Consider the following 26,257-nt stretch of genomic DNA (forward strand, 5'->3'; position numbering starts at 1 on the left):
TTCCGCTCCCGGGATTGGAATGACTCCTTACCCTCTCCCTTAAAACCCAATCCTTTTGTCTTTCCTTCTCCTTCCCTCTTTCCTGACGAGGCAACCGTTGGTTGCGAAAGCCAGAATTTTGTGTGTATGTTTGTGTTCGTTTGTGTGTCTGTCGACCTGCCAGCACTTTCATTTGGTAAGTCACATCGTCTTTGGTTTTAGGTATATATATATATATATATATATATATATATATATATATATATATATATATATATATATATATATATATATATATATATATATATAAAAGGGGGGGGGGGGGCATTCCGTCAGGAAATGGTGGGTCTTCAAAGGTTGAATGCAGTGAGCACAAAGAGGAGGGAGAGCAACACCTGGCAAACAGCAATGGGTTAAAAGACAATACCCGATACACAACCTAGCTAACATGATCTCATGACAAGAGGGCCGAGAGGAGGTCGTCCAAGCTGCTGCGAGAGGCTTAATAACCCAGTGCTTGTTCCCATGAAGGGAGGACCAGTGGTGATGCCAAAGTGATATCAACTGCTGACAGATGGCAACACAGAGATCAAAGGGATTGTAAGAACTAGCAGGCCGAAGTACAAGGACTGCAGCCTTGGCAGCAGCGTCAGCAGCCTCATTTCCTGTCAGACCAGGAACCTACATACACAGCACAGTGGCTCCAACACGAGTGAGCAAGTAACAGCTTTGGACAATGTACAGCACACAGAGGCTCTGAAGGGCACTGAGTCGGAGCAGATAACACAATTGAAAAGCCTATGATGCCGGATGTACTGTGTAGCCGGATACAGGGTGAAGAGCTCTGCCATAAATACTGTGCACTGTTTTGGAAGCTGATACCGAAAAACTTTGGTGCCAATGATAAAGGCACACCCAACACCACGGTCAGTCCGAGAACCATTAGAGTACACAAAGGTACTATCGCGAAGTTCTGTGAGAAAGTCATGAAACTGAAGGTGATAAGAGCGAGGCTGGAGTGGTGTTCTTAGAAAGTGAATGAAGGGTCTAACAGGACACCCTTTTCTAACATAAACTCTTTTTTGTTCCCCAGAAGTAGCCGATACCAGGATTGATTCAGAATCTGGTATAGGTGAACGTTCTCGTATGTTCAGTGAAAGAATTTCATTTGATTATGTATATGATGTACTATATTTCAGGCTAAAATGTATAAAAAGAAATGAAGTTGTTACAATTGATACAACTAAAATTACTCTACTAGTAGAAATATTTGAAATTACAAAATATCTGGCATACTTAAAATTCATATTACTAATTGCACATCTAATGCTAATTATTAAATTTATTCTGGATTCATTTATAAAATAATGTTACAATTTTGTGTTGATTCTTCTTTTGTCCAGAAAGCTTGTAAACTCTTTTCCTTTGTAAACTGTTTGGAATATTGTGAGTACCGCACAATGTGAGTAGTAATGGGCATGCAGCTGATGTAAACGTGTGTATTTTTCTAATCTTTTCAACAAAAATGTAATTTGTGTTTTGAAGTGAAAATTGTGAAGTTGGTGTGATACAGAAGAATGGCATAAAATAAAAGAAAATCATAGCAACAGATAGTACTTCATCAGTTATTTTGTCATCTGGAACTCAGTAAGTAAAAACTTCAGCCGCTAGAATGTACCTCTAGACTCGAGAACTGCAGCCGACAAGAGAAAATGAAGATAAGTAAGAAGGGCATCAGCCTTGATCTGTTGACTTAGAATAAAGTTTTGTCTGTTGCAGAAGATGAACTGATTTTGGATTTGTGTCATTTACAGTTTGTATATAAATGAAATTACAATCACGCAATGAAAGAAGACCTGAGAGCTACCCAACAAAGTCGTATCAACAGTGACAAGATAATATCAACAATGACGGACCGGATGAATTGAAAGAGGACTTTACGACAACTATGAGGGACATCAATAAGAAGAAAGATACGTGCAAACTCTTTGTGAAATTAATTTTTCTTGGTGGATTTGTGTGATTGCTATGAGAATGAATAAAGATAAGGGTAGCGGTGATTAAGTGAAAGCTGTAGGACATAGCCTAGACATGTTTGAACCAAGTGGAAGTGTAGTCAGCAAAGAAACAGCTAAAATTGACGTTACGCTGCTGATTTTGGCGAAATTGAGTGCAGTTAATGATCAGTTAACAGAAATAAAAGCAGATAACAATAGCAAATTTACTGTAGTCAATGGTAGTTAACAGAAATATGAACTGGAAACAGTGATACAATGGACTGGGTACAATATCAAGTAGGCCAACTTAGTAATCAGGTTTCGGAGCTAAAAAATGGTTTGCCAGATGGATTAAAAAGTGAGAATGAAAAAGTCGATGCATTAGAAAATAAATTTATTGTTTTGGAAAATAAGTTCTTGCACAATCCGCAAATTAGGATAAGAACGTTAATGACGTCTTAGTTCAACAGAAGGCTCTAGAGGGAAAAATGGAACAGAACTTTAGTAGTTCAGATAAAAAAAATTTTTTAAATGATGAAAACAGTATGCTAACTAATGTATAAGTTTTAGATCAAAAAATTTCAGTAGTTCAGGAAAATTGCATTCACAACAATCTGTATTCAAATAATGGTATTGTGTGGTCCAAAATTCCAATCAAAAGTTTTCCATCAGACAATTTACATCCAGTGGATTTTCTACACCACTGCCGAGATAGTTCTGTGCCAGGCATGAGTGACAATCAGAAAATTACATTTGTTAAAAGATGTCTTGAAGGCGAAGCTCTGTCTTGGGTAAATCCAAATTTAAGCCAGTGGGAGACATATCAAAGTTTCAAAAAAAGTTTTTTTTAAATAAATTTGGGTCAGAAGTTGAACAGGGGAGAATTAAAAGTGAATTTCTGAATGTTACAAATTATAGTAATAGGGACAGTACCCTGAAAGAGTTTTGTAAGAATCACCTTAAGAAATTAGCACACCTTGATAAACCATTTGACAAAATGACATTGATTGATGCACTCAAAAGAAGATTACCAGAGAGGCTGCAGGGGCATTTAGAACAAGGACCTGACGATTTCTTGAACAATTTTTACGATATGTTGACAGGCTGGATAGAGCAGTAGAAAGAAGCATGTACTATAAGAATCGAAATGATGGAGATCGTAATGATAATAACTACAGAAACAGAGATAATGGTAATTTCTATCAGGGTCCAAATGGTAATAGAGGGTCAAAATGGTAACAGAGGTAGAAATTTTGAACATCATCAAAATAGGAATAATGGGGATAATCATGGGCAGTTTAATAGGAGAAACAATCATAGAGGCAGCTATTCGGGAAACAGCAGCCTGCATCGACGAAGGTCCACTGTTTTGGGGCAAGGAAACAGAACAATCACAGGATCCCCAATTTACACTCGCAATTAGACAATAATAACAGTGTTAATAATGTAGCACAGATATCTGAAATTGAACAGAAAGAACATCAGATTTCTCATTTATGTTTTTATCAAAAGTTTTGAAATACTATGTTTAATTATAATGATGTAGATACTAATCACAAACCAGAATGTGAGAGTAATGAGAATTTTGATGTAGTGTGTACTAATGATTTCTTCTCTCAGAAAACTGTATTGGATCTGAATTAGTTGTTATTTTTTATATAGATGTGAATGAGAGCTGTGAAACGACTGAGGTTGGTAAGTCTGAGACTGGTGCTTATTGATAATGAATGTAGGTGAGGTGTGCGACTTCGATAGTAGTGAGAATTGTGTCATTAATGATGTTTCTTAAATTGTCTACCTGTCCATAATGTAGGTTTTTTATGTCGATGAATCCCCTTCCTCCTTCCTTTCTGCTTAATGTGAATCTTTCTGTTGCTGAATGTATGTGATGTATTCTATATTTGTGGCATTGTGATCGTGTAAGTGTATTGAGTGCTTCTAGGTCTGTGTTACTCCATTTCACTACTCCAAATGAGTAGGTCAATATTGGTATAGCATAAGTATTTATAGCTTTTGTTTGTTTCTTGCTGTCAATTCTGTTTTCAGTATTTTTGTTAGTCTTTGTCTATATTTTTCTTTTAGTTCTTCTTTAATATTTGTATTATCTATTCCTATTTTTTGTCTGTATCCTAGATATTTATAGGCATCTGTTTTTTCCATCGCTTCTATGGAGTCACTGTGGTTATTCAATATGTAATCTTCTTGTTTAGTGTGTTTTCCCTTGACTATGCTATTTTTCTTACATTTGTCTGTTCCAAAAGCCATATTTATATCATTGCTGAATACTTCTGTTATCTTTAGTAATTGGTTGAGTTGTTGATTTGTTGCTGCCAGTAGTTTTAGATCATCCATGTATAGCAAATGTGTGATTTTGTGTGGATATGTTCCAGTAATATTATATCCGTAATTTGTATTATTTAGCATGTTGAATAGTGGATTCAGAGCAAGACAGAACCAGAAAGGACTTAATGAGTCTCCTTGGTATATTCCACGCTTAATCTGTATTGGTTGTGATGTGATATTATTAGAGTTTGTTTGGATATTAAGTGTGGTTTTCCAGTTTTTCATAACTATGTTCAGGAACTGTATCAATTTAGGATCTACTTTGTATATTTCCAATATCTGTAGTAACCATGAGTGGGGTACACTATCAAAAGCTTTTTGGTAATCAATGTATGCGTAGTGTAGTGACCTTTGTTTAGTTTTAGCTTGATATGTCACCTCTGTATCTATTATCAGTTGCTCTTTACATCCTCGTGCTCCTTTGCAGCAGCCTTTTTGTTCTTCATTTATAATTTTGTTCTGTGTTGTATGTGTTATTAATTTCTGTGTAATGACTGAAGTTAATATTTTGTAGATTGTTGGTAGGCATGTTATGGGGCGATATTTAGCTGGGTTTGCTGTGTCTGCTTGATCTTTAGGTTTCAGATAAGTTATTCCATGTGTAAGTGTGTCAGGGAATGTGTATGGGTCTGCAATGTAACTGTTAAATAATTTAATGATATGGTTATAATAGAAGGAAACATTCCACGTAGGAAAAATATACCTAAAAACAAAGATGATGTGACTTACCAAAAGAAAGTGCTGGCAGGTCGACAGACACACAAACGAACACACACATACACACAAAATTCAAGCTTTCGCAACAAACTGTTGCCTCATCAGGAAAGAGGGAAGGAGAGGGAAAGACGAAAGGATGTGGGTTTTAAGGGAGAGGGTAAGGAGTCATTCCAGTCCCGGGAGCGGAAAGACTTACCTTAGGGGGAAAAAAGGACGGGTATACACACACACACACACACACACACACACACACACACACACACACACACACAAGTGCAGAGACAAAGATGTTGTTGAATGACAGGTGAGGTATGAGTGGCGGCAACTTGAAATTAGCGGAGATTGAGGCCTAGTGGATAACGGGAAGAGAGGATATATTGAAGAGCAAGTTCCCATCTCCGGAGTTCGGATAGGTTGGTGTTAGTGGGAAGTATCCAGATAACCCGGACGGTGTAACACTGCGCCAAGATGTGCTGGCCGTGCACCAAGGCATGTTTAGCCACAGGGTGATCCTCATTACCAACAAACACTGTCTGCCTGTGTCCATTCATGCGAATGGACAGTTTGTTGCTGGTCATTCCCACATAGAATGCATCACAGTGTAGGCAGGTCAGTTGGTTGATCACGTGGGTGCTTTCACACGTGGCTCTGCCTTTGATTGTGTACATCTTCCGGGTTACAGGACTGGAGTAGGTGGTGGTGGGAGAGTGCATGGGACAGGTTTTACACCGGGGGCAGTTACAAGGGTAGGAGCCAGAGGGTAGGGAAGGTGGTTTGGGGATTTCATAGGGATGGACTAAGAGGTTACGAAGGTTAGGTGGACGGCGGAAAGACACTCTTGGTGGAGTGGGGAGGATTTCATGAAGGATGAATCTCATTTCAGGGCAGGATTTGAGGAAGTCGTATCCCTGCTGGAGAGCCACATTCAGAATCTGATCCAGTCCCGGAAAGTATCCTGTCACAAGTGGGGCACTTTTGTGGTTCTTCTGTGGGAGGTTCTGGGTTTGAGAGGATGAGGAAGTGGCTCTGGTTATTTGCTTCTGTACCAGGTCGGGAGGGTAGTTGCGGGATGCGAAAGCTGTTGCCTTTCCGGAGGTGGGAAACCAGGAGATTGGATAGTTTTTTGAGGTGAAGGGTGGCATGCTGTTCTACCCTTCACCTCAAAAAACTATCCAATCTCCTGGTTTCCCACCTCCGGAAAGGCAACTCACTCACCCTTCACAACCTTTCCAGCAAACCTCAACCACCTCTCATTGCACACAAACTCAGTCTCTCCCATCTACTCAATCTCCCACTTCCAGCTCCATTCCCTCCAAAACCTCAAAATTCCAATCAACACAATCTGGTACCACAACACCCTAATTCAGTAGTTAACCTTTCCTCCAAACCTCTCTCCCAATCCGAAACCTCTGTCCAATCCAAAGGCCTCACCTTCAGCCCCACTCCCAGATTCAACCAAACAGCCCTCGTCAAAGATTTACTGTCCTACACTCGTACTCTCTGCTGGAAGTATCACTTTGCCACGAAGAAAAATGATCCTAATCCTACCCCTAATGATCCAACTCCCCAAGACACTATCCAAATTGAACCCTGCCTGGAACAGTTCCGTCCTCCGTCACAGCGGGACCCACCTCCTCTTCCTCAAAATCACCCTCTCCAAACCTTCCAGGAATTTCTGACTTCCAGCCTTGCCTCTCAATCCTTCTTAAAAAACCTTAATCCTACTCCCAACATCACCACTGCTGAAGCCCAGGCTATCCGTGATCTGAAGGCTGACCGGTCCATCGTCATTCTTCCGGCGGACAAGGGTTCCACGACCGTGGTACTTGATCGTCGGGAGTATGTGGCTGAGGGACTGCGTGTCCAGGCAGAGCTTCAAGGAATCCTCAGAACCTTAGGCCCCCTACAAAACCTTTCACCTGACTCCATCAACCTCCTGACCCCACAGACACCCCGCACCCCTACCTTCTACCTTCCTCCTAAAATTCACAAACCCAATCATCCCGGCCGCCCCATTGTAGCTGGTTACCAAGCCCCACAGAACGTATCTCTGCCTACGTAGATCAACACCTTCAACCCATTACATGCAGTCTCCCATCCTTCATCAAAGACACCAACCACTTTCTCGAACGCCTGGAATCCTTACCCAATCCGTTACCCCCAGAAACCATCCTTGTAACCATTGATGCCACTTCCTTATACACAAATATCCCACACGTCCAGGGCCTCGCTGCGATGGAGCACTTCCTTTCACGCCGATCACCTGCCACCCTACCTAAAACCTCTTTTCTCATTACCTTAGCCAGCTTCATCCTGACCCACAACTTCTTCACTTTTGAAGACCAGACATACCAACAATTAAAGGGAACAGCCATGGGTACCAGGATGGCCCCCTCGTACGCCAACCTATTCATGGGTCGCTTAGAGGAAGCCTTCTTGGTTACCCAGGCCTGCCAACCCAAAGTTTGGTACAGATTTATTGATGACATCTTCATGATCTGGACTCACAGTGAAGAAGAACTCCAGAATTTCCTCTCCAACCTCAACTCCTTTGGTTCCATCAGATTCACCTGGTCCTACTCTAAATCCCATGCCACTTTCCTTGATGTTGACCTTCACCTGTCCAATGGCCAGCTTCACACGTCCGTCCACATCAAACCCACCAACAAGCAACAGTACCTCCATTACGACAGCTGCCACCCATTCCACATCAAACGGTCCCTTCCCTACAGCCTAGGTCTTCGTGGCAAACGAATCTGCTCCAGTCCGGAATCCCTGAAGCATTACACCAACAACCTGACATCAGCTTTCGCGTCCCGCAACTACCCTCCCGACCTGGTACAGAAGCAAATAACCAGAGCCACTTCCTCATCCTCTCAAACCCAGAACCTCCCACAGAAGAACCACAAAAGTGCCCCACTTGTGACAGGATACTTTCCGGGACTGGATCAGATTCTGAATGTGGCTCTCCAGCAGGGATACGACTTCCTCAAATCCTGCCCTGAAATGAGATCCATCCTTCATGAAATCCTCCCCACTCCACCAAGAGTGTCTTTCCGCCGTCCACCTAACCTTCGTAATCTCTTAGTTCATCCCTATGAAATCCCCAAACCACCTTCCCTACCCTCTGGCTCCTACCCTTGTAACCGCCCCCGGTGTAAAACCTGTCCCATGCACCCTCCCAATACCACCTACTCCAGTCCTATAACCCGGAAGGTGTACACAGTCAAAGGCAGAGCCACGTGTGAAAGCACCCACGTGATCTACCAACTGACCTGCCTACACTGTGATGCATTCTATGTGGGAATGACCAGCAACAAACTGTCCATTCGCATGAATGGACACAGGCAGACAGTGTTTGTTGGTAATGAGGATCACCCTGTGGCTAAACATGCCTTGGTGCACGGCCAGCACATCTTGGCGCAGTGTTACACCGTCCGGGTTATCTGGATACTTCCCACTAACACCAACCTATCCGAACTCCGGAGATGGGAACTTGCTCTTCAATATATCCTCTCTTCCCGTTATCCACCAGGCCTCAATCTCCACTAATTTCAAGTTGCCGCCACTCATACCTCACCTGTCATTCAACAACATCTTTGCCTCTGCACTTCTGCCTCGACTGACATCTCTGCCCAAACTCTTTGTCTTTAAATATGTCTGCTTGTGTCTGTATATATGTGTGTGTGTGTGTGTGTGTGTGTGTGTGTGTGTGTGTGTGTGTGTGTGTGTGTGTGTGTGTGCGCGTGCGCGTGCGCGTGCGCGTGCGCGGGCGCGGGCGCGCGCGCGGGCGCGGGCGCGCGCGCGCGAGTGTATACCCGTCCTTTTTTCCCCCTAAGGTAAGTCTTTCCGCTCCCGGGACTGGAATGACTCCTTACCCTCTCCCTTAAAACCCACATCCTTTCGTCTTTCCCTCTCCTTCCCTCTTTCCTGATGAGGCAACAGTCTGTTGCGAAAGCTTGAATTTTGTGTGTATGTGTGTGTTCGTTTGTGTGTCTGTCGACCTGCCAGCACTTTCATTTGGTAAGTCACATCATCTTTGTTTTTAGATATGTTAAATAATTTAGTTAGATGTGAATGTGTTAGGTGAACTTCTTTAGCCAGAAATTTGCTATTTTATCATTTCCAGGGGCTTTCCAATTGTGCGTAGAATTAATTGCTCGGGTGACTTCATGTTGCAAAATTATCACTTCAGGCATTTGTGGTATCATCTTGTATGAGTCTGTTTCTGCTTGTATCCACCGTGCATGCCTGTTATGTTGTACCGGGTTTGACCATATGTTGCTCCAGAAGTGTTCCATGTCTGTTATGTTTGGTGGATTGTCTATTTTAATGTGTGTGTTATCTATTGTTTGGTAAAATCTCTCTTGGTTTGTGTTGAATGTTTGGTTTTGTTTCCTTCTATTTTCACTTTTTTTGTATCTTCTAAGTCGTTTGGCCAATGCTTGTAATTTCTGCTTCTTTTCATCTAATTGCTCTATTGCTTCTTGTTGTGAGATTTTGCCTAACCTTTTTCGTTTTTTGTATGATATTTCATTTCTTGAAAATTGTGTTAGCTGTCCGATGTCTTTTCTCAGTTTTTCAATTCTGATCTGTAGCCTGTGTTGCCATGCTGGTTTTGTGGGTTTCTTCTGTGTGTTAGTTGGTTCTGATCTCTGCCTAGTGTGTATATTTAGTGTAGTGAGTGCTCCTACATAAACCAGTATTTGTAACTCTTCCATAGTTGTGTTTTCATTTATTTTGTTGTGTATGATTGTGTTGATAGTTGTCATTGTTGTTTCGACTTGTGGGTTATTTGGTGGTCTATGCAAGAATGGTCTAATGTCTGTATTTGTGTCTTTGTATTCTATATGTCAGCTGAAATTTTTCTTCTATATCTAACATGTGTGTCACTTCGTGTTCTATTTGTGCTTGTTCTGGTGGCTGCCTTAAGATTTTGTTTTCCTCTGATTGTTTAATTGACGCGTTTTGTTCTTTGTTTGTTTTCTCTGGGATGATTGAGTCCATTACTGTATTTTCTTCTTCTTCTGATTGCACATTATTTTGTTCTAGTATTTGTTGTACTTGTTGTTTGATGTTTTCTAATTCTGACTGGGGTATCCTGTTATTTTTGATTATTACACGGATCTGATCAGCTAGTCGTTGTTCTGTTAAAAATTTTAATTCCGGGTATCTGGTAATAAATGTTGTGTATACTTGTGATCTGTATCCAGTTGTATTGGTTCCTAGGTTTGTTGCTTGGTAGTAACAGAACATGAGGTGTCTATTAACTTCATCTGACCATCTCATCCTCTGTCTTTGTTTTCCTTCTAGGGTGGTTGCAGGAAGCATATCCTGCAAAACACCTCTATTTGGATTTAAATCATTTTCCAGTTGGCTAGCAGTGTCGTTACCATTGCGGGCGGGCATAGAGTTCAAGCGTCGTCCCCGACCATGACGGCGCTTGTCCGAGGCTTCTTTAGTTCTGTCCTGAACCAAGTAATCACACTAAAAGGAGGGTTAGCCCTATTAGTGGTTTGTTCTTTTCGTCGCCTTTTACGACTGGCAGAACATACATATTATTATTATTATTATTATTATTATTATCAAGTTTTTGTGGAGTTTAAGAGTAAGAGTTATTTATGAATACAGATAAGTGATGTTTGTGATGAAGTAATTGAGAGTCATTGAATACCAGTCCAGTCAAAGCAGTTTTTCATTAATGTCATGCAGAGTAATGATCCAAGCAGTAAAGGTGAGTTACCTGTAAGCATAGAGAATGAAGGTGAAAACTTTTTGAAATTGGTTTGGGACCAGATTGACGATGACATAGATAAATGTGCATTCTGGAATAAGTTAGCTGTGTTTAGTCAAAATTTGTATCCAAATTGGTGGAATAAAGTGAAAGAAGATCTAAGTAGGAAATGTAATTTTGACAGTAATATATTTTGTGTTCCTTGTGTAATAAGTGATGTTAGTTGTGCTATGAAATCCATTCAGTGTGTTCAGTCTTTACCTGACAGCATGTGTAAACAAGGTAATGTTGCAATACCAGTAAAGTTGATAAAACCCTTTAATAACAGTGTAGATGTAGCATTCGATGAAACTGAAAGTTATCTTTTGCATGAATTGTTTGACAACAGAGAGGATGATTCAGATTTTGGGTGTCCTTAAATTAAAATTAAGACTGATCAGTGGGAGCGTGTTTGAATTTGATACATAAATGCCATGAGGCTAAATGAGTAGACTCTTTTACAATTTTGAAATGGGACAATTTTCATTATTAGTGGTGCAAAAATTAGGAACAGTATCTGAACATATCTGTGTGTATTCCCTTATTAGTCCATTATTTTTATTAAATTTAACTCTATTATTGTTTCATATGTGAACACCTTTTAATCTCAACTGACATAAATCCCATATAACTGACTTTAAAAAGTTACTAAGGAGAACATATCTCATGTGATATGAAGATGGTATTGAACAGCATATTTAGTACACAAAACAAAGTTTCAGGTTTTGGTGTGAATGCTAGACAGGAAGTTATCTATCCGTCGGAGAATGTGATGAGAACTTAAGGGATGTAGCTGAAAGATGTGGGTGGATCCACTCCCCACACTGCTGTATGGCTGTACACTGCGGAACCAGTCAACTTGCAAGAGATTGTGGGTGCTCGGTAACGTACTCTAGCATCTGTCGAATGGATTTGTGTTGTGACTGATATTTGTTAGCCAAGACTGCTACATGCATAGTTTTTTTAAGTAGGGGGATCGGCTTTCCAATACATTGTGAGACTCCAAATCAGTATGTATTTTTTTTATCAATTGTAAATGAATCTTCTAGGTCTTTGTGTACAAAGGTTAGTTTGTATGGACAATTACCAAATAGTGTGGAAGACATCTACTAGTATAAACAATAAACAAGATGTATACATGTCTGCTTTCATACTCCAATTTTGGTTCTCAAGCTATTGGACTGTGTCATTATTCAAAGCTAATTATGACTCTGTTTACCTGTATTTATCATGAGTATTGCAATATTGTATCTGATCAGAACATGAGTTGTGGACAGACACATACTTAGCTCTGTTTTGGGTACCCCTGGTCATCCCGACTGTGTGTGCGTACTTTAGGAGAGCATACAACCTTTGATTGAGGCTAAATGCTTCTTACAATTACTCTTTGCACATAATTTAACTTATTGATACGATTATGAGTTTTATTCATTGTGTTGTGTCGAAATTTATTTATTTTTTTGCTGGTCTGTACCTGGTGTGGTTTGGATTCATGGGTCAGTTCCCACATTGTAAGCTAGAACCCTAATATTTTTGCATTATTTTGTTCTCTCATGAGTCAACATATCCTTGAATGTTCTGGTTTATGTGGCTTATTTATTCCTACTCATGACTGAGTATATTACAGATGGCGCAGGTTGAAGTTGTAAGTGAGAACGATCGTGAGAAAAATGAATTTAATACTGGTAACAAGTGTAAACTGTGCATAAAAAGAGTAGTGAAAGGCATTCGGTGCTCAATGTGTAACTTTTGGTTCCATGAGAAGTGCTCAAAGGTATCTGTAAAATTTGTAACAAATGATTTCGTATGGACATGTCAGGAGTGCATTACGGAAACGCACCAACGAGATATTAATAAAGTTTTACGGGACAAAGAGGCGTTAATAAAAGGACTCCAAAATGAACTAGACACTTTAAAAACGAAATATAACGCGTTGAGTGAAAAATGTGCGCATCTAGAGACGCAAATGTGTCCGAAAACTAGCAGCCTTGTGAGCATTTCGGATGTAAACAAAGACACATGGCGCCAACCTACAAACAGTGTTCCATGGAATGTTGTGCGAAACAAAATTAAAAGTGCGAACATATTAAGTGTTACAAACAAATTCGGTGCTCTCGGGTGTCAGGAAAAACGCAGGGCAATGAACAATGAAAAAAATGCTTTCCGACCCCTTGATGTGAACACACAACAAACTCACGATACCGTTACTACAGTTCTCGTTACGAAAAATCAGCCAAAAAGACCGATAATAAGTACAAACAATGCCGTTAGTATAACTCTATCTACGAAAAATTACCCAAAAAGACCCTTAAAAAGTGTAAACAAAAATGAACTACGCACTGTGAAAAAGTGCGAATCAAAAATCGATGTATATGGGGACAGCCACACCAAGGGACTCTCTCAAGAGCTTAAAAGCATCAGTAAGTCATTGGCAGTAACAGGTATGATCAAGCCAGGCGCCGATTTCAAGGAAGCGACGAAAAACATCGTGAAAAATAACTATACTGGACAAGACAGTGTAATTATCTGTGCTGGAGCTAATGACATATACAAAAACAGAGCTATGTACGTGTTTAAACAGCTTGTGAGACTTCTATTACTCCTAACAAAGACGAATATCATACTCGTGAACTTCAGCCACAGATACAACCTGCCTGAATACTCATCCATAAACAAAGAAATTCATAGAATAAATGATAAACTTAAGAGCACGTGTAAGATGTTCAGCAAAGTGGAACTAATAGATGTCAGCTCACTTGACAGAACATCAATCAAAAACAAAATAGATGAAATTGATGTGTTCCTAAGTTCAAACCCATGTCATGTTTTCTGTGTAAATGAACACTGGCTCACACCAGCTGAAATTGCCCTGTATACCCCAGAAGGATTTGAATTAGCAAGCTCATATTGTAGAACCAAAAGTAGTCATGGAGGAGTCGCTATTTTTATAAAGAGAAACTCTAACATTGAATATGTAGCACAAAAAGTCGATCATTTTTGCAAAGAGCGACTTTTTGAAATTGCTGCATTATTGCTTCCCAAACTTAAATTAGTGATCATCTCTATTTATCGCACTCCTAGTTCTGATATTCATCAGTTTATTGACCAAATGGATACTTTAAATAAGTACCTGCTGGTAAAATACAGACACCACAAGATAGCATACATTGGCGACATTAATATAGACATACGACTAAAAACACCAACTGTCACCCACTTTCAAAACATGTTAAGGTCTAACAACTTGTACTGTATGAATAACAAGCCAACCAGATTAGATGCCTGCCTAGATAACATAATCTCCAATTTGACAAAAGATGAGTGTCAGTACGGAGTGATAAATCCAGTTCTATCTGACCATGACAGCCTATGGCTAATGGTCAACTGTGAAAACTATCCTACTCAGCAACCTGAACACATTAAGAGAATCAGATTATTGTATCCTGACAACATTACAAAGTTAAGGCAAAAATTATCAGAAGTTGTGTGGGACAGAGTATATAATTGTAATAACAACGATTATGCTTTTAACTTATTCATGAACATACTAGCAAGCTTAGTTCAAAACTGTTGCCCACAAATAATCAAAAAGATGAAAATAGATAGTGCACCAAATAGAAAAAAGCACAACTGGTTCACTCCTGAACTGCATGACCTGAGAAACACACTTATTGCCCTACATAAAAAGGCTAAAACTGGTAACCTAGAATCAAAGCAGAGGTATAAAGAAGCCAGGAAGAATTATAGAACTGAAATACAGACAGCAAAGCAGAGAGCCAATGATGCTTTCATTGAAAACTCCAGAAACAAATGCAAAGCAGCCTGGCAAGTAATAAACAAAATAGCAGGGAAGCATAAAAACAGACAAGAAATTCCAATAGTGCCAGAAAAATTAAATGAATATTTTGTCAACAGTACTAAGTTCGAAGCTACTGCTACCTCTGCACCAGATGATGCAACTTCTGAAAGTTTTACCTACAACATTCCTGACCTAAATAACTTATACTTTAAATGGAAACAGGTGACCTGCCAAACTGTATACAAAGTCGCTCGTCACAAATCTACATGGCTCATACAGTGAAGATCTCTATGGCATCTCCAACACCATCTTGAAACAAATAATTGACATTATTGTTGCCCCTCTTACCTTTCTGATCAATAGTACTTATACAGCTGGAAAATTTCCTGAGGTTCTGAAGGCTACTATTGCTATCCCAATCTATAAAAAAGGAGAAAAAAAACAAACCTGAAAGTTACCGTCCAATATCCCTCATACCTATATTATCCAAGATAATAGAATGCTGCATTAAAACACAACTTTGCAACTACTTTGCTAAACAAAATCTTTTTTCCTCCTTGCTCTTTGGTTTTAGGCCAGGATTGTCTACAATAAATGCAGTAGAAACTCTTGTGACAGACATACTTGATGGCTTCGAGAACAATTCCATCACTTGTGCTGTACTACTAGATCTGAGTAAAGCATTTGATACTGTATCCCATGAAATACTAATAAATAAACTAGAGTGCTATGGTGTCAAAAATAACGAACTGGCATTAATCAGATCATACCTGACAAACAGCACTCAGGTAGTTATAGTAAACAGCCAGCAATCAAATGCCCTACCAGTTGTAAGAGGCGTGCCACAAGGCTCAGTGCTTGGACCTTTTCTCTTCCTGGTATACATGAATGACTTGCCTACTTTCATGCTTCACAAGTCAATAATATATGCTGACGACACAACCCTAATTACCTCAGATAACGAATTGGAGGAAGTGAAGAAACAAACAAAAGTAATGCTTGAAAAGTGTGCCATATGGCTCCACAGTAACAAGCTGATACTCAACAGTAGCAAAACTGAAACTATGTATTTCTTCTTGCACAATCTACAAGAAAAATTAAATGAGTCTGACTCTGTAAGACTTCTAGGAATCCACCTGGACCCGAAATTAACATGGAACACCCACACGGAACTGTTATGTACCAGACTATCTAGAGTAGTCTTTTTGTTAAGGAAACTAAAAATATTAGTTAGCAGAAAACAACTTTTATCTTCTTATTATGCCTTCTTTGAATCTCACTTACAGTACGGAATAAAATTATGGGGCAACTCAACTGGTGCTCGGACAGTGTTCATGTGGCAGAAGAAAGCAATTAGGGCAATTACAGGTATTAAAAGCCAAGAATCATGTCGAAAGCACTTTAAGGAACTTAACATCTTAACATTACCTTCTCTGTATATAAAAACGTGTCTTCTTTCCATAAAAAAACAAATACATACCTTACCTTCCAGAACAAATGTTCATTCACATGATACCAGATATAAAAACCATCTTGATGTAGACTTTACTAGGCTATCTAAGGTCCAAAGTAGCTTTAACCGAACAGGATTAAAATTATATAACAAGTTACCACAAGCACTGAAAGACCTACAAGGTGATGCCTTCAAGAAGCAGCTGCACAAATTGTTAGCTGATGAGTGTATCTATGATGTAAAGGAATTAGAATGTAGTAGAGAGTGAGAGTAACTATGATGTTAAGGAAATTGGAATGTAGTAAAGAGTTAACTATGATGTTAAGGAATTATAATGTAGAGAATAACTCTTTATCCTCATGTAATGTAATCTGAATGCACATAGTTTCCCAATTTTAGATTCACTATCAAATGTAATGTCAAAACTGTCTATTTCAACAAATGTTGGCTAATGACAAGTAATAAATAAAAATAAATAAATAAATAAATATTCTTCTGGTCTGTATTCACCATTGTGAATTTTTTGAGTCAGCTCACTTGTCGTACACTTAAGGCTATGAAATTGTTCTCCTCCTTTTGAAGATTTTGAAGGTTTGATTGTACGGATGTAAACTTACATTACCTCTGTATTTATTTCTATAGTTTAGTGGTGTAATGTTGTAGTTTTGGCCTTGTATTAGTTGTCTTGTGACAGTATGTTCCACAGAACTGAAAAATCTGAATGCCATATCCTGATATATGTATAGATTATGACTTGTGTAGTAGACATTTTTCTTAAGTTTTCTATAATATGTTATGTATCAGATACTTCTATACATCTATAAGCCATTCTGTGCATCATTATGTATACCATTTGGCAAACCCTGTAATCTGTCACAAAATGTTGTCAACACCCTGTTTCCAAGCTTCGTGAGTGGGATATTGTAATAGGACACCCTTTCCTAACATAACTTTCTTTTAATAGAAGTAGTCGATACCAGCATTAATCCCAAATCTGGTATAGATGAACATTCTCGGATGTTTCACTGAAAGAATTTCATTTGATTGTGCATATGATTTAATTTATTTCAGGCTAAAATGTATAAAAAGAAATTAAGTTGTTACAATCGATACAACTAAAATTATTCTTCTAGCAGAAATATTTGAAATTACGAAATATCTGGCATACTTAAAATTCATATTATTAATTGTACAACCTAATGCTAATTAATAAAAGTTATTTTTGGATTCATTTATAAAATAATGTTATAACTTGGTGGTCAAAAAAGTTTGTACGCTCTTTGGAATATTGTGAGTACCGCAGAATGTGAGTAGTAGTGGTCATGCCTCTTATGGAAACGCATGTATTTTTCTAATCTTGTCAACAACAATGTAATTTGTTTTTCAAACTGAAAATTGTAAAGTCGGTGTGATGTAGAAGTATGGGATTAAATAAAAGAAAATCATAACAACAGATACACTATGTGATCAAAAGTATCCGGGCACCTGGCTGAAAATGACTTACAAGTTCGTGGCACCCTCCATCAGTAATTCTAGAATTCAATATGTCGGCCCACCCTTAGCCTTGATGACAGCTTCCATTCTGACAGACATATCTTCAATCAGGTGCTGGAAGGTTTCTTGGGGAATGGCAGCCCATTCTTCACGGAGTGCTGCGCTGAGGAGAGGTATTGAAGTCAGCATTCCAAAACATCCCAAAGGTGTAGTATAGGATTCGGGTTAGGACTCTGTGCAGGACAGTCCATTGCAGGGATGTTACTGTTGTGTAACCACTCCATCCTGTGCATTATGAACAGGTGCTCGATCGTGTCAAAAGATGCAATTGCCATTCCCGAATTGCTCTTCAACAGTGGGAAGCAAGAAGGTGCTTAAAACATCAATGTAGGCCTGTGTTGTGATAGTGCCTCACAAAACAACAAGGGATGCAAGCCCCCTTCAAGAAAAACACGACCTCACCATAACACCACCACCTCCGAATTTTACTTCTGGCAATACACGCGCTGGCAGATGACATTCACCAGGCCTTCGCCGTAACCACATCCTGCCATCTGATCGCCACATTTTGTACCGTGATTCGTCACTCCACATGTTCTTCCATTGTTCACATGTAGAGAGTATGGAGGATACCAGTCCTCCAACAGGTGTCTTAGGCTTTCTCCAAATCGAATAACTCGGCCACAGTCTGTGATTTCCGCAGAAAACCATTCATGATATGGATGGACGAAGTAACGAGATGGTCAACTGCAGTTCAGTGCGCTCGAAATCCACACTGTGCAGTGGTTAGTAAACTGTGAGACTCAAGCCACTATGCCAGCCGAGCATGTATCATACATTCCATCACCCTGCAATCACAGCTGATGAGAGAAATGGGGCTGTAGTTCAAAGGAAGCTGCTTGTTCTTACTGGGCTTACATGTGGGTATGACTGCGGCTTCACGCCAGTGTTTGTGAAACATGCTCTCTGCCCAGGTGGGGATGTACATATGAAGCAGAAAGTGAAGAGAAAGGTACTGCAACATCGGAATGTGAACATTGTCTGGCCTGGGGCAGAGGATCAGGATGAAGTGAGAGCATGATCCAGCTCCCTCACAGTAAAGGTAACATTGTTGCACTCACAATTCTGAGAAGAGAAGGGTATCACCCGAGCCTCCTCCATTCGTTTCCAATGGAGGAAGGCACAGCGACAGTGGGAGGAGCTCGAAATGTCCACAAAATGGCAGCCCAATGTGTTGGAGATAGCAACAGAGTTTACTATGACATTGTCTGCTACTGTCAGGCCAGAAATTGGGGAATGGATATTGGTCCCACAGAGCCACCAGAGGTTGACTCACATGACGGAAGAGGGAATGGAACTGTTAAAAGAACTAGAGAATGAAATCCACCTAGTTTTTTGCTATTCTGGAGAATGTAATGACACTGAGCGCGCAACTGTTCATAATGAATGCAGTTTGCATCGTAGGATGACAGTTAATAATGCAAAGAGCACGTCTCCGCGTGCAAATTGCGTTGCGGCACGCCTCAGTCCACCAAGGGACTGGGACATGGCATGGTAAAGAGGAAATGCAAGGAATGGAACATTCAGCAGCAGTAAGGATAATGTTTGTAAGATATTCTACCTGGTCATCTCAACAGGGAAAATGTTGTTCGTCGAAGGTTGCCAGAGAGGAGTAAAGCCTCCAGTCGGCATTAGAAAGCTGCCAATTGGATGTGCACATAGGTGGGATATGAATCAGCAATCAGACAGCACACAGGAAATGGTCGCTCGTCTACACGTCAGAGAGAACGGACCACTCAAGATGGTGGGCAAGCTGAGCAGTGCAGGAGGATAGGTCCAAATGGGAATAGGTGTGCGTGGAGTCTGAAAGGAATGTGGGTGCTCTTGTGTTAAGGCAGAGGATGTTAAGTTGATTAAGAAGGTCAGCCAAGAGGGCACCTCTCAAAGAGGTCAGCCAAGAGGGCACCTCTCAGAGAGGTTCTAGTCGAGCACATTAAAGTCACCGAGACACAGAAAGGGGTGACATAGCTGCCCAGTAAGCTGGAGGAAGTCTACCCTGGTGACATTGAATGCTGGAAGGATGTAAAAGGAAAGGTCAAGAGAGGAAGGAAATGGTGAACTGCAATAGCTTGAAGGCTGGTAGTCAGGGAGATGGGTTGACTATGAACGTCATTCTGTATGACCAGCACGACTCTCCCACGAGGTGGAATGCTGTCCTCGGGGAGAAGGGGGCGGGGGTTGCAGTGTTGGGTGAGGTCATAGGGCGGGGGGAGGGGGACCAAAACAGACCGGGAATAAATTTTGTTTCCTGGAGGCATAAAACAGGTGGATGCTGCGATTCTAAGAGCAGCTGTAAATCCTCTTTGTTTGATTGAGAGCCACAAACATACCATTGAAGGCGAGTCATAACAAGAAAGGGGAGAAGGCAAAACTGAGGGGTGTCACCTTGGTGGCTGCCAGGTATCAGTCTTCAAGACTCACTGCTACAGAGTGCAGAGGCTGGAGGATCCTGCTCTAGGAGATCTACAGAGGTGTTGGCATTCTTTTTCTGTCAATCTGCAGAGTCCAGGGCAGAAAAATTGTTGGTAGTGCACACCGGCGACACGGAGGTCGGCCGGGAGAGGGTATTACGTGGTGACAGCGTCGAAGAGGATCTCTGAGTCTGCAAAGGAGAAAATTGTTTGCCTTTGTTTAACTACTTGGAGCCTTTCCGGCTGGCAGAGAAAGACTCAGATGTTTGTTGGCTGGAGGAATGTAGCAAGTCTTCACAGGAGTAGTCTCTCTGTCCTTTCCAGCCCATTGGTGACTTTGCCCCATGAGCAGAAAGTCTGGTGGCTTGTTGCATAGCTTAAGGAGGAGACGGTGATGATACCATGACACTGGGAGATTTCACAATGGCAGTGCTGAATTTAAGCAACTGCATCAACACCTTTCTGAATGAGAAACAGATTTATTATTGAAAAGCACTGACCGTCTTCAGTACGTGAAACAAAAAACAGCGGTGCAGCTGGGAGGGTCTTTGAATCAAGAGCTTCATTCCATTTACGTTTGGTGGAAGTTGACAGCGAACATGATGACTGGCTTGTTGCAAGAAAATTCCCCGCGATTGCCATCTCCTATGGCATGCTCCTTCCAACTGCCCCCTGTCATCCCTCAGAGGCGGGCTTATGCACGTTAGGTGACTTTCACACCTCAGGTTACACCTCCCGAATGTGACAGAAGGACCAATCGGCAATTTGGGAAGATAGCAGCTCAGGCAATCACCCCTCTCTGGGCCTGGGCCTGGCCTGTACCGGGAGTACGTGTGAATCCTACCTGTCGACCCAGGGCAAGAAAAAGAGGAACCTGAAACACCGAAATGGAGAAAAGATAGGAGAAGGTGAACGAAGAAAGAAAAAAAGGAACAAAAAACAATGGTGAGACTCTTAGGTCAGCTACAGAAAATGTGGAAGACATTTCTGAAAACACCCCACACATGTTCCCAGAGGAGGAGAAAAGGAATAGCATGAGGATAGACATGCAGCACGGAAGGGAAAAGATACTGCAAAGGCCGGGGCCCCGTGCAGCCAAGCACAAACCCGCCAAAGAGTGGCGAGCCCCCGGGAGGAAGCGTAGATCATGTTTGATATGTTTGCAAGAAATTTTGTTTGACAAAGTTTGACAAGATGGCAGACGTTGTTTGTGTTGATGTTTCACCACATACATTTAGTGAAAAATTGTTTTATTACGGTTTATCTCACTGTACCGTTTCCACTACTATGAAAATACGATCAAATGTAAAAACAAAATGGCACTTACAGTTACCATGATGGTAGAGGTACCACATGTTTCGCAGCCATATATCACCATGAAGAAGTTATGAACAAAATATTTTATGCATACAGTGACATACAACTGGAATGGAATGAAATTTAAAAAAATCAAAGTTCGTCAGTTCTTCCATGGCTGATGTGGGTATTGTTCCCAGGTTGCAGTATTTTAATTACCTGTCATTAGATGATGATGATGATTATTATTGGTTTGAGGGGCACTCAACTATGTGGTCATCAGCGCCCATACACATTCCCAATCTAGCCATTTCCATGAATGACGATGGAATGGCGATGACAACACAAACACCCGGTTCCCGGGCAGAGAAAAACCCCAACCTGGCCGGGAATTGAACCCGGGACCCAGAGGTAGCCTGTCAGAGGATCAAGTAGAAGAAAATAAATTTTCTCATACTTGTGTCTTCTCTTTCAGTGTAAGGGTGAAGTAACACTAAACAAATTATTAAACATTTCACTGTCCACCTACAGAATGTTGATGTAATCATCAGAGACCGAGTGAAACATTTCTGTTAACAGGTTTCCAATTGTATATTTCTCATTTTAAACCATTTCCAGGACCAGTGTCTCATTTTGTTTTTCTTTACACAAAGTGCCAGAGGCAATGTTAGAGATGGTTTATGTGCATTTGTGGCCATTCCCAATAGTGCCAAAATACAGCATACACAGAAAGTGTCTGCTTCAAAAGTAAGGTTAAATTGACATGCTATCTTGGCAGGCAAGTTTGCTCATTTAGGAGAGACTTGACAAGTTTTAAATAGCTTCATTGCACATTTGAAGAAAATTGGAGTTATCAGGTTCTGAGAGCAATATTTCCTGTAGTATATTTTCTTTTTTCTTTCTTCTTCTTCTTTAAACAGTGTTCCAGTCAATGGCAGGACTGCTTTGTTTGCATTTGTGGCCATACTCACTACTCTCAAAATACACACAAACACAAAAAGTGTCTGCTTCAAAGTGAGGTTAAACTGAAAAACATTGTTTGCATGTGTACAGGATTGCTTGCCAAAGCTGTGGCTAGATAAGAGCGATGTGCACAAAAGATAAAGTTCAGTTCACACTGGGCTTCAAGGAACATAGCATCACACAATCCACAATGCTTTTCATATGGAGATATTCATAAAGGAACATCAACAGAATGGTATGACACCATCAAGAATTTTTGGGAAGAAAGTTTTGATAATGATGTCAGTTAAAATCAGAAGTCAGTCTATTTTCACCACACTCATTCATGTTATAGTAGTGGATTGTGTGTTCTCATAATCTTTATGTTATTGTTTGCTTACTTCAGTTTTCATTACACATTGAGAACACTGTACAAGAACTTTGATTTTTTTGTAAGAATGGACACTTAGGCCTATCTTAAATAAAAAAATGATTTAGGTTTTACAAGAACTGGACAAACAAAATGGCTACATTAATAGATGAAATAGTTTTCACTAAAAAGTTACTTAACAGTGAAAGAGTCACCTCATATCACACTGGTCATGTCTGTTTAAAATGAAAGAACAGACAGTAAAATACTAGGAAACTAAATCATAAATAAAATTATTTTTTTCCTTCATGTATGAGGAAAACAGAAAGTAAACAGACAATACATATTGCCTTCTGAATATGGTTTGACATGTTTGTATGTATATATAATAATGTTAATTTTTTAATATTTATAACAACACTTTTCTCCTTCTTTCAATTTCAGTAGTGAGGAAAAGCATAAAACCTATGTCACTAACATCTATTATACATTTTGCTTTGGTCATTAATAAACTCTATCACTTGATTGATGAAGTCGTCCATTTTTAATGTAGGGCCCATGTGACCATCCAGATTTGGCATGTAGTAATTCCATGGAAATGTCTTGCTCACTAAATACTCTATTTATGACGTGTTTTGAGTAACCATAAGATAAAATATTCTTAGGATAGCTCATACAAGTGAGTAATCAAGAAAAAATACAATCTCACGTGCAACTGCCATAGACATATTTGCAAAAGCTAACTTGTGCTTAAACTGGTTGCACAATAAATAAATATATTTTAAGAACAGATAAAGAAAATGTCATTTCTCTATTACATAGGCCTAAAATGTGTCTTGTGAAACCAACAACAGAAAATAATATCCCAATGATAGGTTGCAGCACTTCACCATAAATCAATTCCATGGTAAAAGCGACATAGTGGGCCCCTCCTTGCAGTTATCGTAGTTTATCGACAAAATATGTACACGATAGGACTAAAAATACTGGCCGGGGACTTCTATATTATTTAATGTAGGCTAAGTTTTTTTGAATGTACCTCGCGGTTTTAGTTTTTATGACGAAAATCACGGAAAGAATTTTAATACTACTGGTCAGTCTTAATTTGAAATTCACATTCAATGGCTTCGCCAACTCTCAACCAAATATTCACCTTCCAACCTAGGCTCGGTCTAAGTTATGGATCAGTCTATCACCACAATCGAAACTACAGTGAGGGAGGGCAACAGTCCAATATCACACTCCCGCCGAAATCACCAAGCAGAATGTGGTATAGTATCAATGAAGTTATGCCTGAAGAGACTGGTTCATTGGAAAACTGAACACACTGAACGAACGTAAAGACGAAATCTTAGTTGTGACGAAGTACCGTTCTTTAGCGTAGCCTCAAGTTCTACATTGGAAGAAGATGATGACAGTTTATGCTTACATAATGAATGAGAAGTACTAATTGGCACTAACAGTAGTTTACCGTAACTTAACATCAGAAGGCATACAAAAAGCTATTAACAATAGAGCACAGTAGTGTGGTAAGTGTGCATCGTTATTTGGGACGTCGTATATCTTGCATTGCTCTGGACTTCGAAAAATTCTTCTACACACTTAGCATTGTACACAGTGTAAACCACTAACCTCGCTCCATGTTAGTAATATACACCAACAAAATTCAGTTTTCTCTACGTATAATCACAACCATCAATAAACACCTTCGCGCGTTACTTTAAAATCTGAACAAAGAATCATGAAAAGTCGAAGATATGATGTTTTTTTTAATCACCAACAACCCAAAGACAAAACTATCAGAGAAAACTCAGCCGAAGGTAGAAACGCGGAAAAAGAACTTTCTTCGAAATGGTTCATAAATTCAAATTGTACAGAAACCACCACGACTACAAGATACGAAACAATTGTATTTCTTACGTACTGAAATCTTTCTGCAGTGCCTACTAAGCGCAAAGCAAGCTTTTGTATACCTCTAGGAATGTAATTACTTAAGTTTTCAATGAGTCTTTATAGAATAATTTACGACAAAATTTATACAAATCCATTTCGATAACACGAATTTGCTAATATATATCTTTGGAAGAACTATTGATAAATAGTGTACTGTACTCAGTAATGTGTTGTTGCAGGTGCAAACAGTCATGGCGGAGCTAGTGTTAGATTCGAATATAAGATTTTGGGTATTTCTGCCGATCGTTGTTATCACGTTTTTGTTTGGTGTATTAAGGCACTATGTTTCTATTCTTTTGGCGTCTCAAAAGAAACCGGAGCTCCAGCAAGTTCAGGACAGTCAAGTTATGATACGAGCACGACTTTTGAGAGAAAACGGAAAATATTTGCCGAAACAGTCGTTCCTCATGCGACGGCACTTTTTCAACAACGAAGAAACTGGTTACTTCAAAACTCAAAAGCGAGCTCCTGTGTCACAAAATCCGATGACTGATCCCAGCATGATGACAGACATGCTTAAGGGCAACATAACCAATGTAATTCCTATGATAATGATTGGCGGTTGGATAAATTTAATGTTCTCAGGATTTGTCACTACCAAAGTACCATTTCCACTGACACTGCGTTTCAAGCCAATGTTGCAGAGAGGTATAGAGCTTGTGAGTTTAGACGCATCATGGGTTTCATCAGCTTCGTGGTATTTTCTAAATGTTTTTGGACTGCGGAGCATTTACACTTTAGTACTCGGCGAAAACAACGCAGCCGATCAAGCACGCCACCTTCAAGATCAGATGTCGGGTGCTGCAATGGCAATGCCGCCAGATCCGAAAGGAGCCTTCAAAGCCGAATGGGAAGCACTGGAAATTTGTGAACATCACTGGGCTTTAAGCAACATAGAGAATGATCTTGTAGAGAGTGTTACGTACGGAGAAAGTGATTCGTGACCTACGCGTTGGCGACAACGGAGGTGCAGAATAATGATGTTAGTTAAAGACAAGTTTTCATAGCACCGCGGATGTACATGAACACTGCAGTATTTGTTAATTTTATTTTCCAAAAAGTTTTATGAAAATATATCAGTGTGTAGTAAATTATTGTTGTTAGTGTTGTACAGACATTCCTTTGAAATACACATTGATGTTAATGAATTTGTAAATCGTTGCTTTTGTTTCCTTGACAGCTTAAATTGTCCACAACCTCAAGTAAATTAGACTACAGCAAAGAAACAGCTCGTTTGTGGCAAAATAATGTAACAATTTGGTTGGAGCTTTTTCTCCTTCAAAATTAAAGAAAGCAAAAAGTGCTTCTCAGATACAAGTGTATAAAGTCATTTGATTTGTAAGGTTTTCAAAATCATTAATATGTTTTATTCCTGCCACTCAGTTGACCTCATGAGGGTGAATTCATAACTGAAATAGCCTGCATTCTCATGTACTGTACTCCATTTTCAGTGTTCTGTCACACTCGTGCACCATTAGCTCAAGAACTTCTACAACACTAATTGTTGTAAGTAAGAGACAGAAACCTTCATACGAATCTTTTGTACTCATTTATTCAGTTTTTTGACGATGTTCAGAGTTAACGTAATTCTGTCAGAGAAAGTAGTAGTATTATCAGAGCAATTGACATGAATGTTACTGATGCACAAAATGTGATAGTAATAATTACAA

At 39.8% G+C, this 26,257-nt stretch overlaps 2 protein-coding genes across 3 annotated transcripts in view; one reads left to right on the plus strand and one right to left on the minus strand.

Annotated features, from left to right (window-relative positions):
- LOC126094779 (uncharacterized) overlaps positions 1-24,408 on the minus strand; it is a 130,443-nt gene extending 106,035 nt beyond the window's left edge. Inside the window, exon 1 of one of the 2 annotated variants that reach the window (XM_049909335.1) lies at positions 24,267-24,408. In XM_049909335.1, coding sequence (XP_049765292.1) covers positions 24,267-24,276 — 10 coding nt within the window. In that variant the 5' untranslated portion in view covers positions 24,277-24,408. The remainder of the gene's footprint in view (positions 1-24,266) is intronic. The other variant, XM_049909336.1, reaches the window with a different exon arrangement.
- A 308-nt stretch (positions 24,409-24,716) lies between these two features.
- LOC126094781 (ER membrane protein complex subunit 3) lies at positions 24,717-25,743 on the plus strand. The gene has a single exon (XM_049909337.1). The coding sequence runs from the start codon at positions 24,779-24,781 to the stop codon at positions 25,529-25,531; it is 753 nt and encodes a 250-aa protein (XP_049765294.1). The 5' UTR covers positions 24,717-24,778; the 3' UTR covers positions 25,532-25,743.
- The last annotated feature ends 514 nt before the right edge of the window (positions 25,744-26,257 follow it).

This window comes from Schistocerca cancellata, chromosome 8 (assembly GCF_023864275.1).
Source record: "Schistocerca cancellata isolate TAMUIC-IGC-003103 chromosome 8, iqSchCanc2.1, whole genome shotgun sequence".
NCBI classification, from domain to species: Eukaryota; Metazoa; Arthropoda; class Insecta; order Orthoptera; family Acrididae; genus Schistocerca; species Schistocerca cancellata.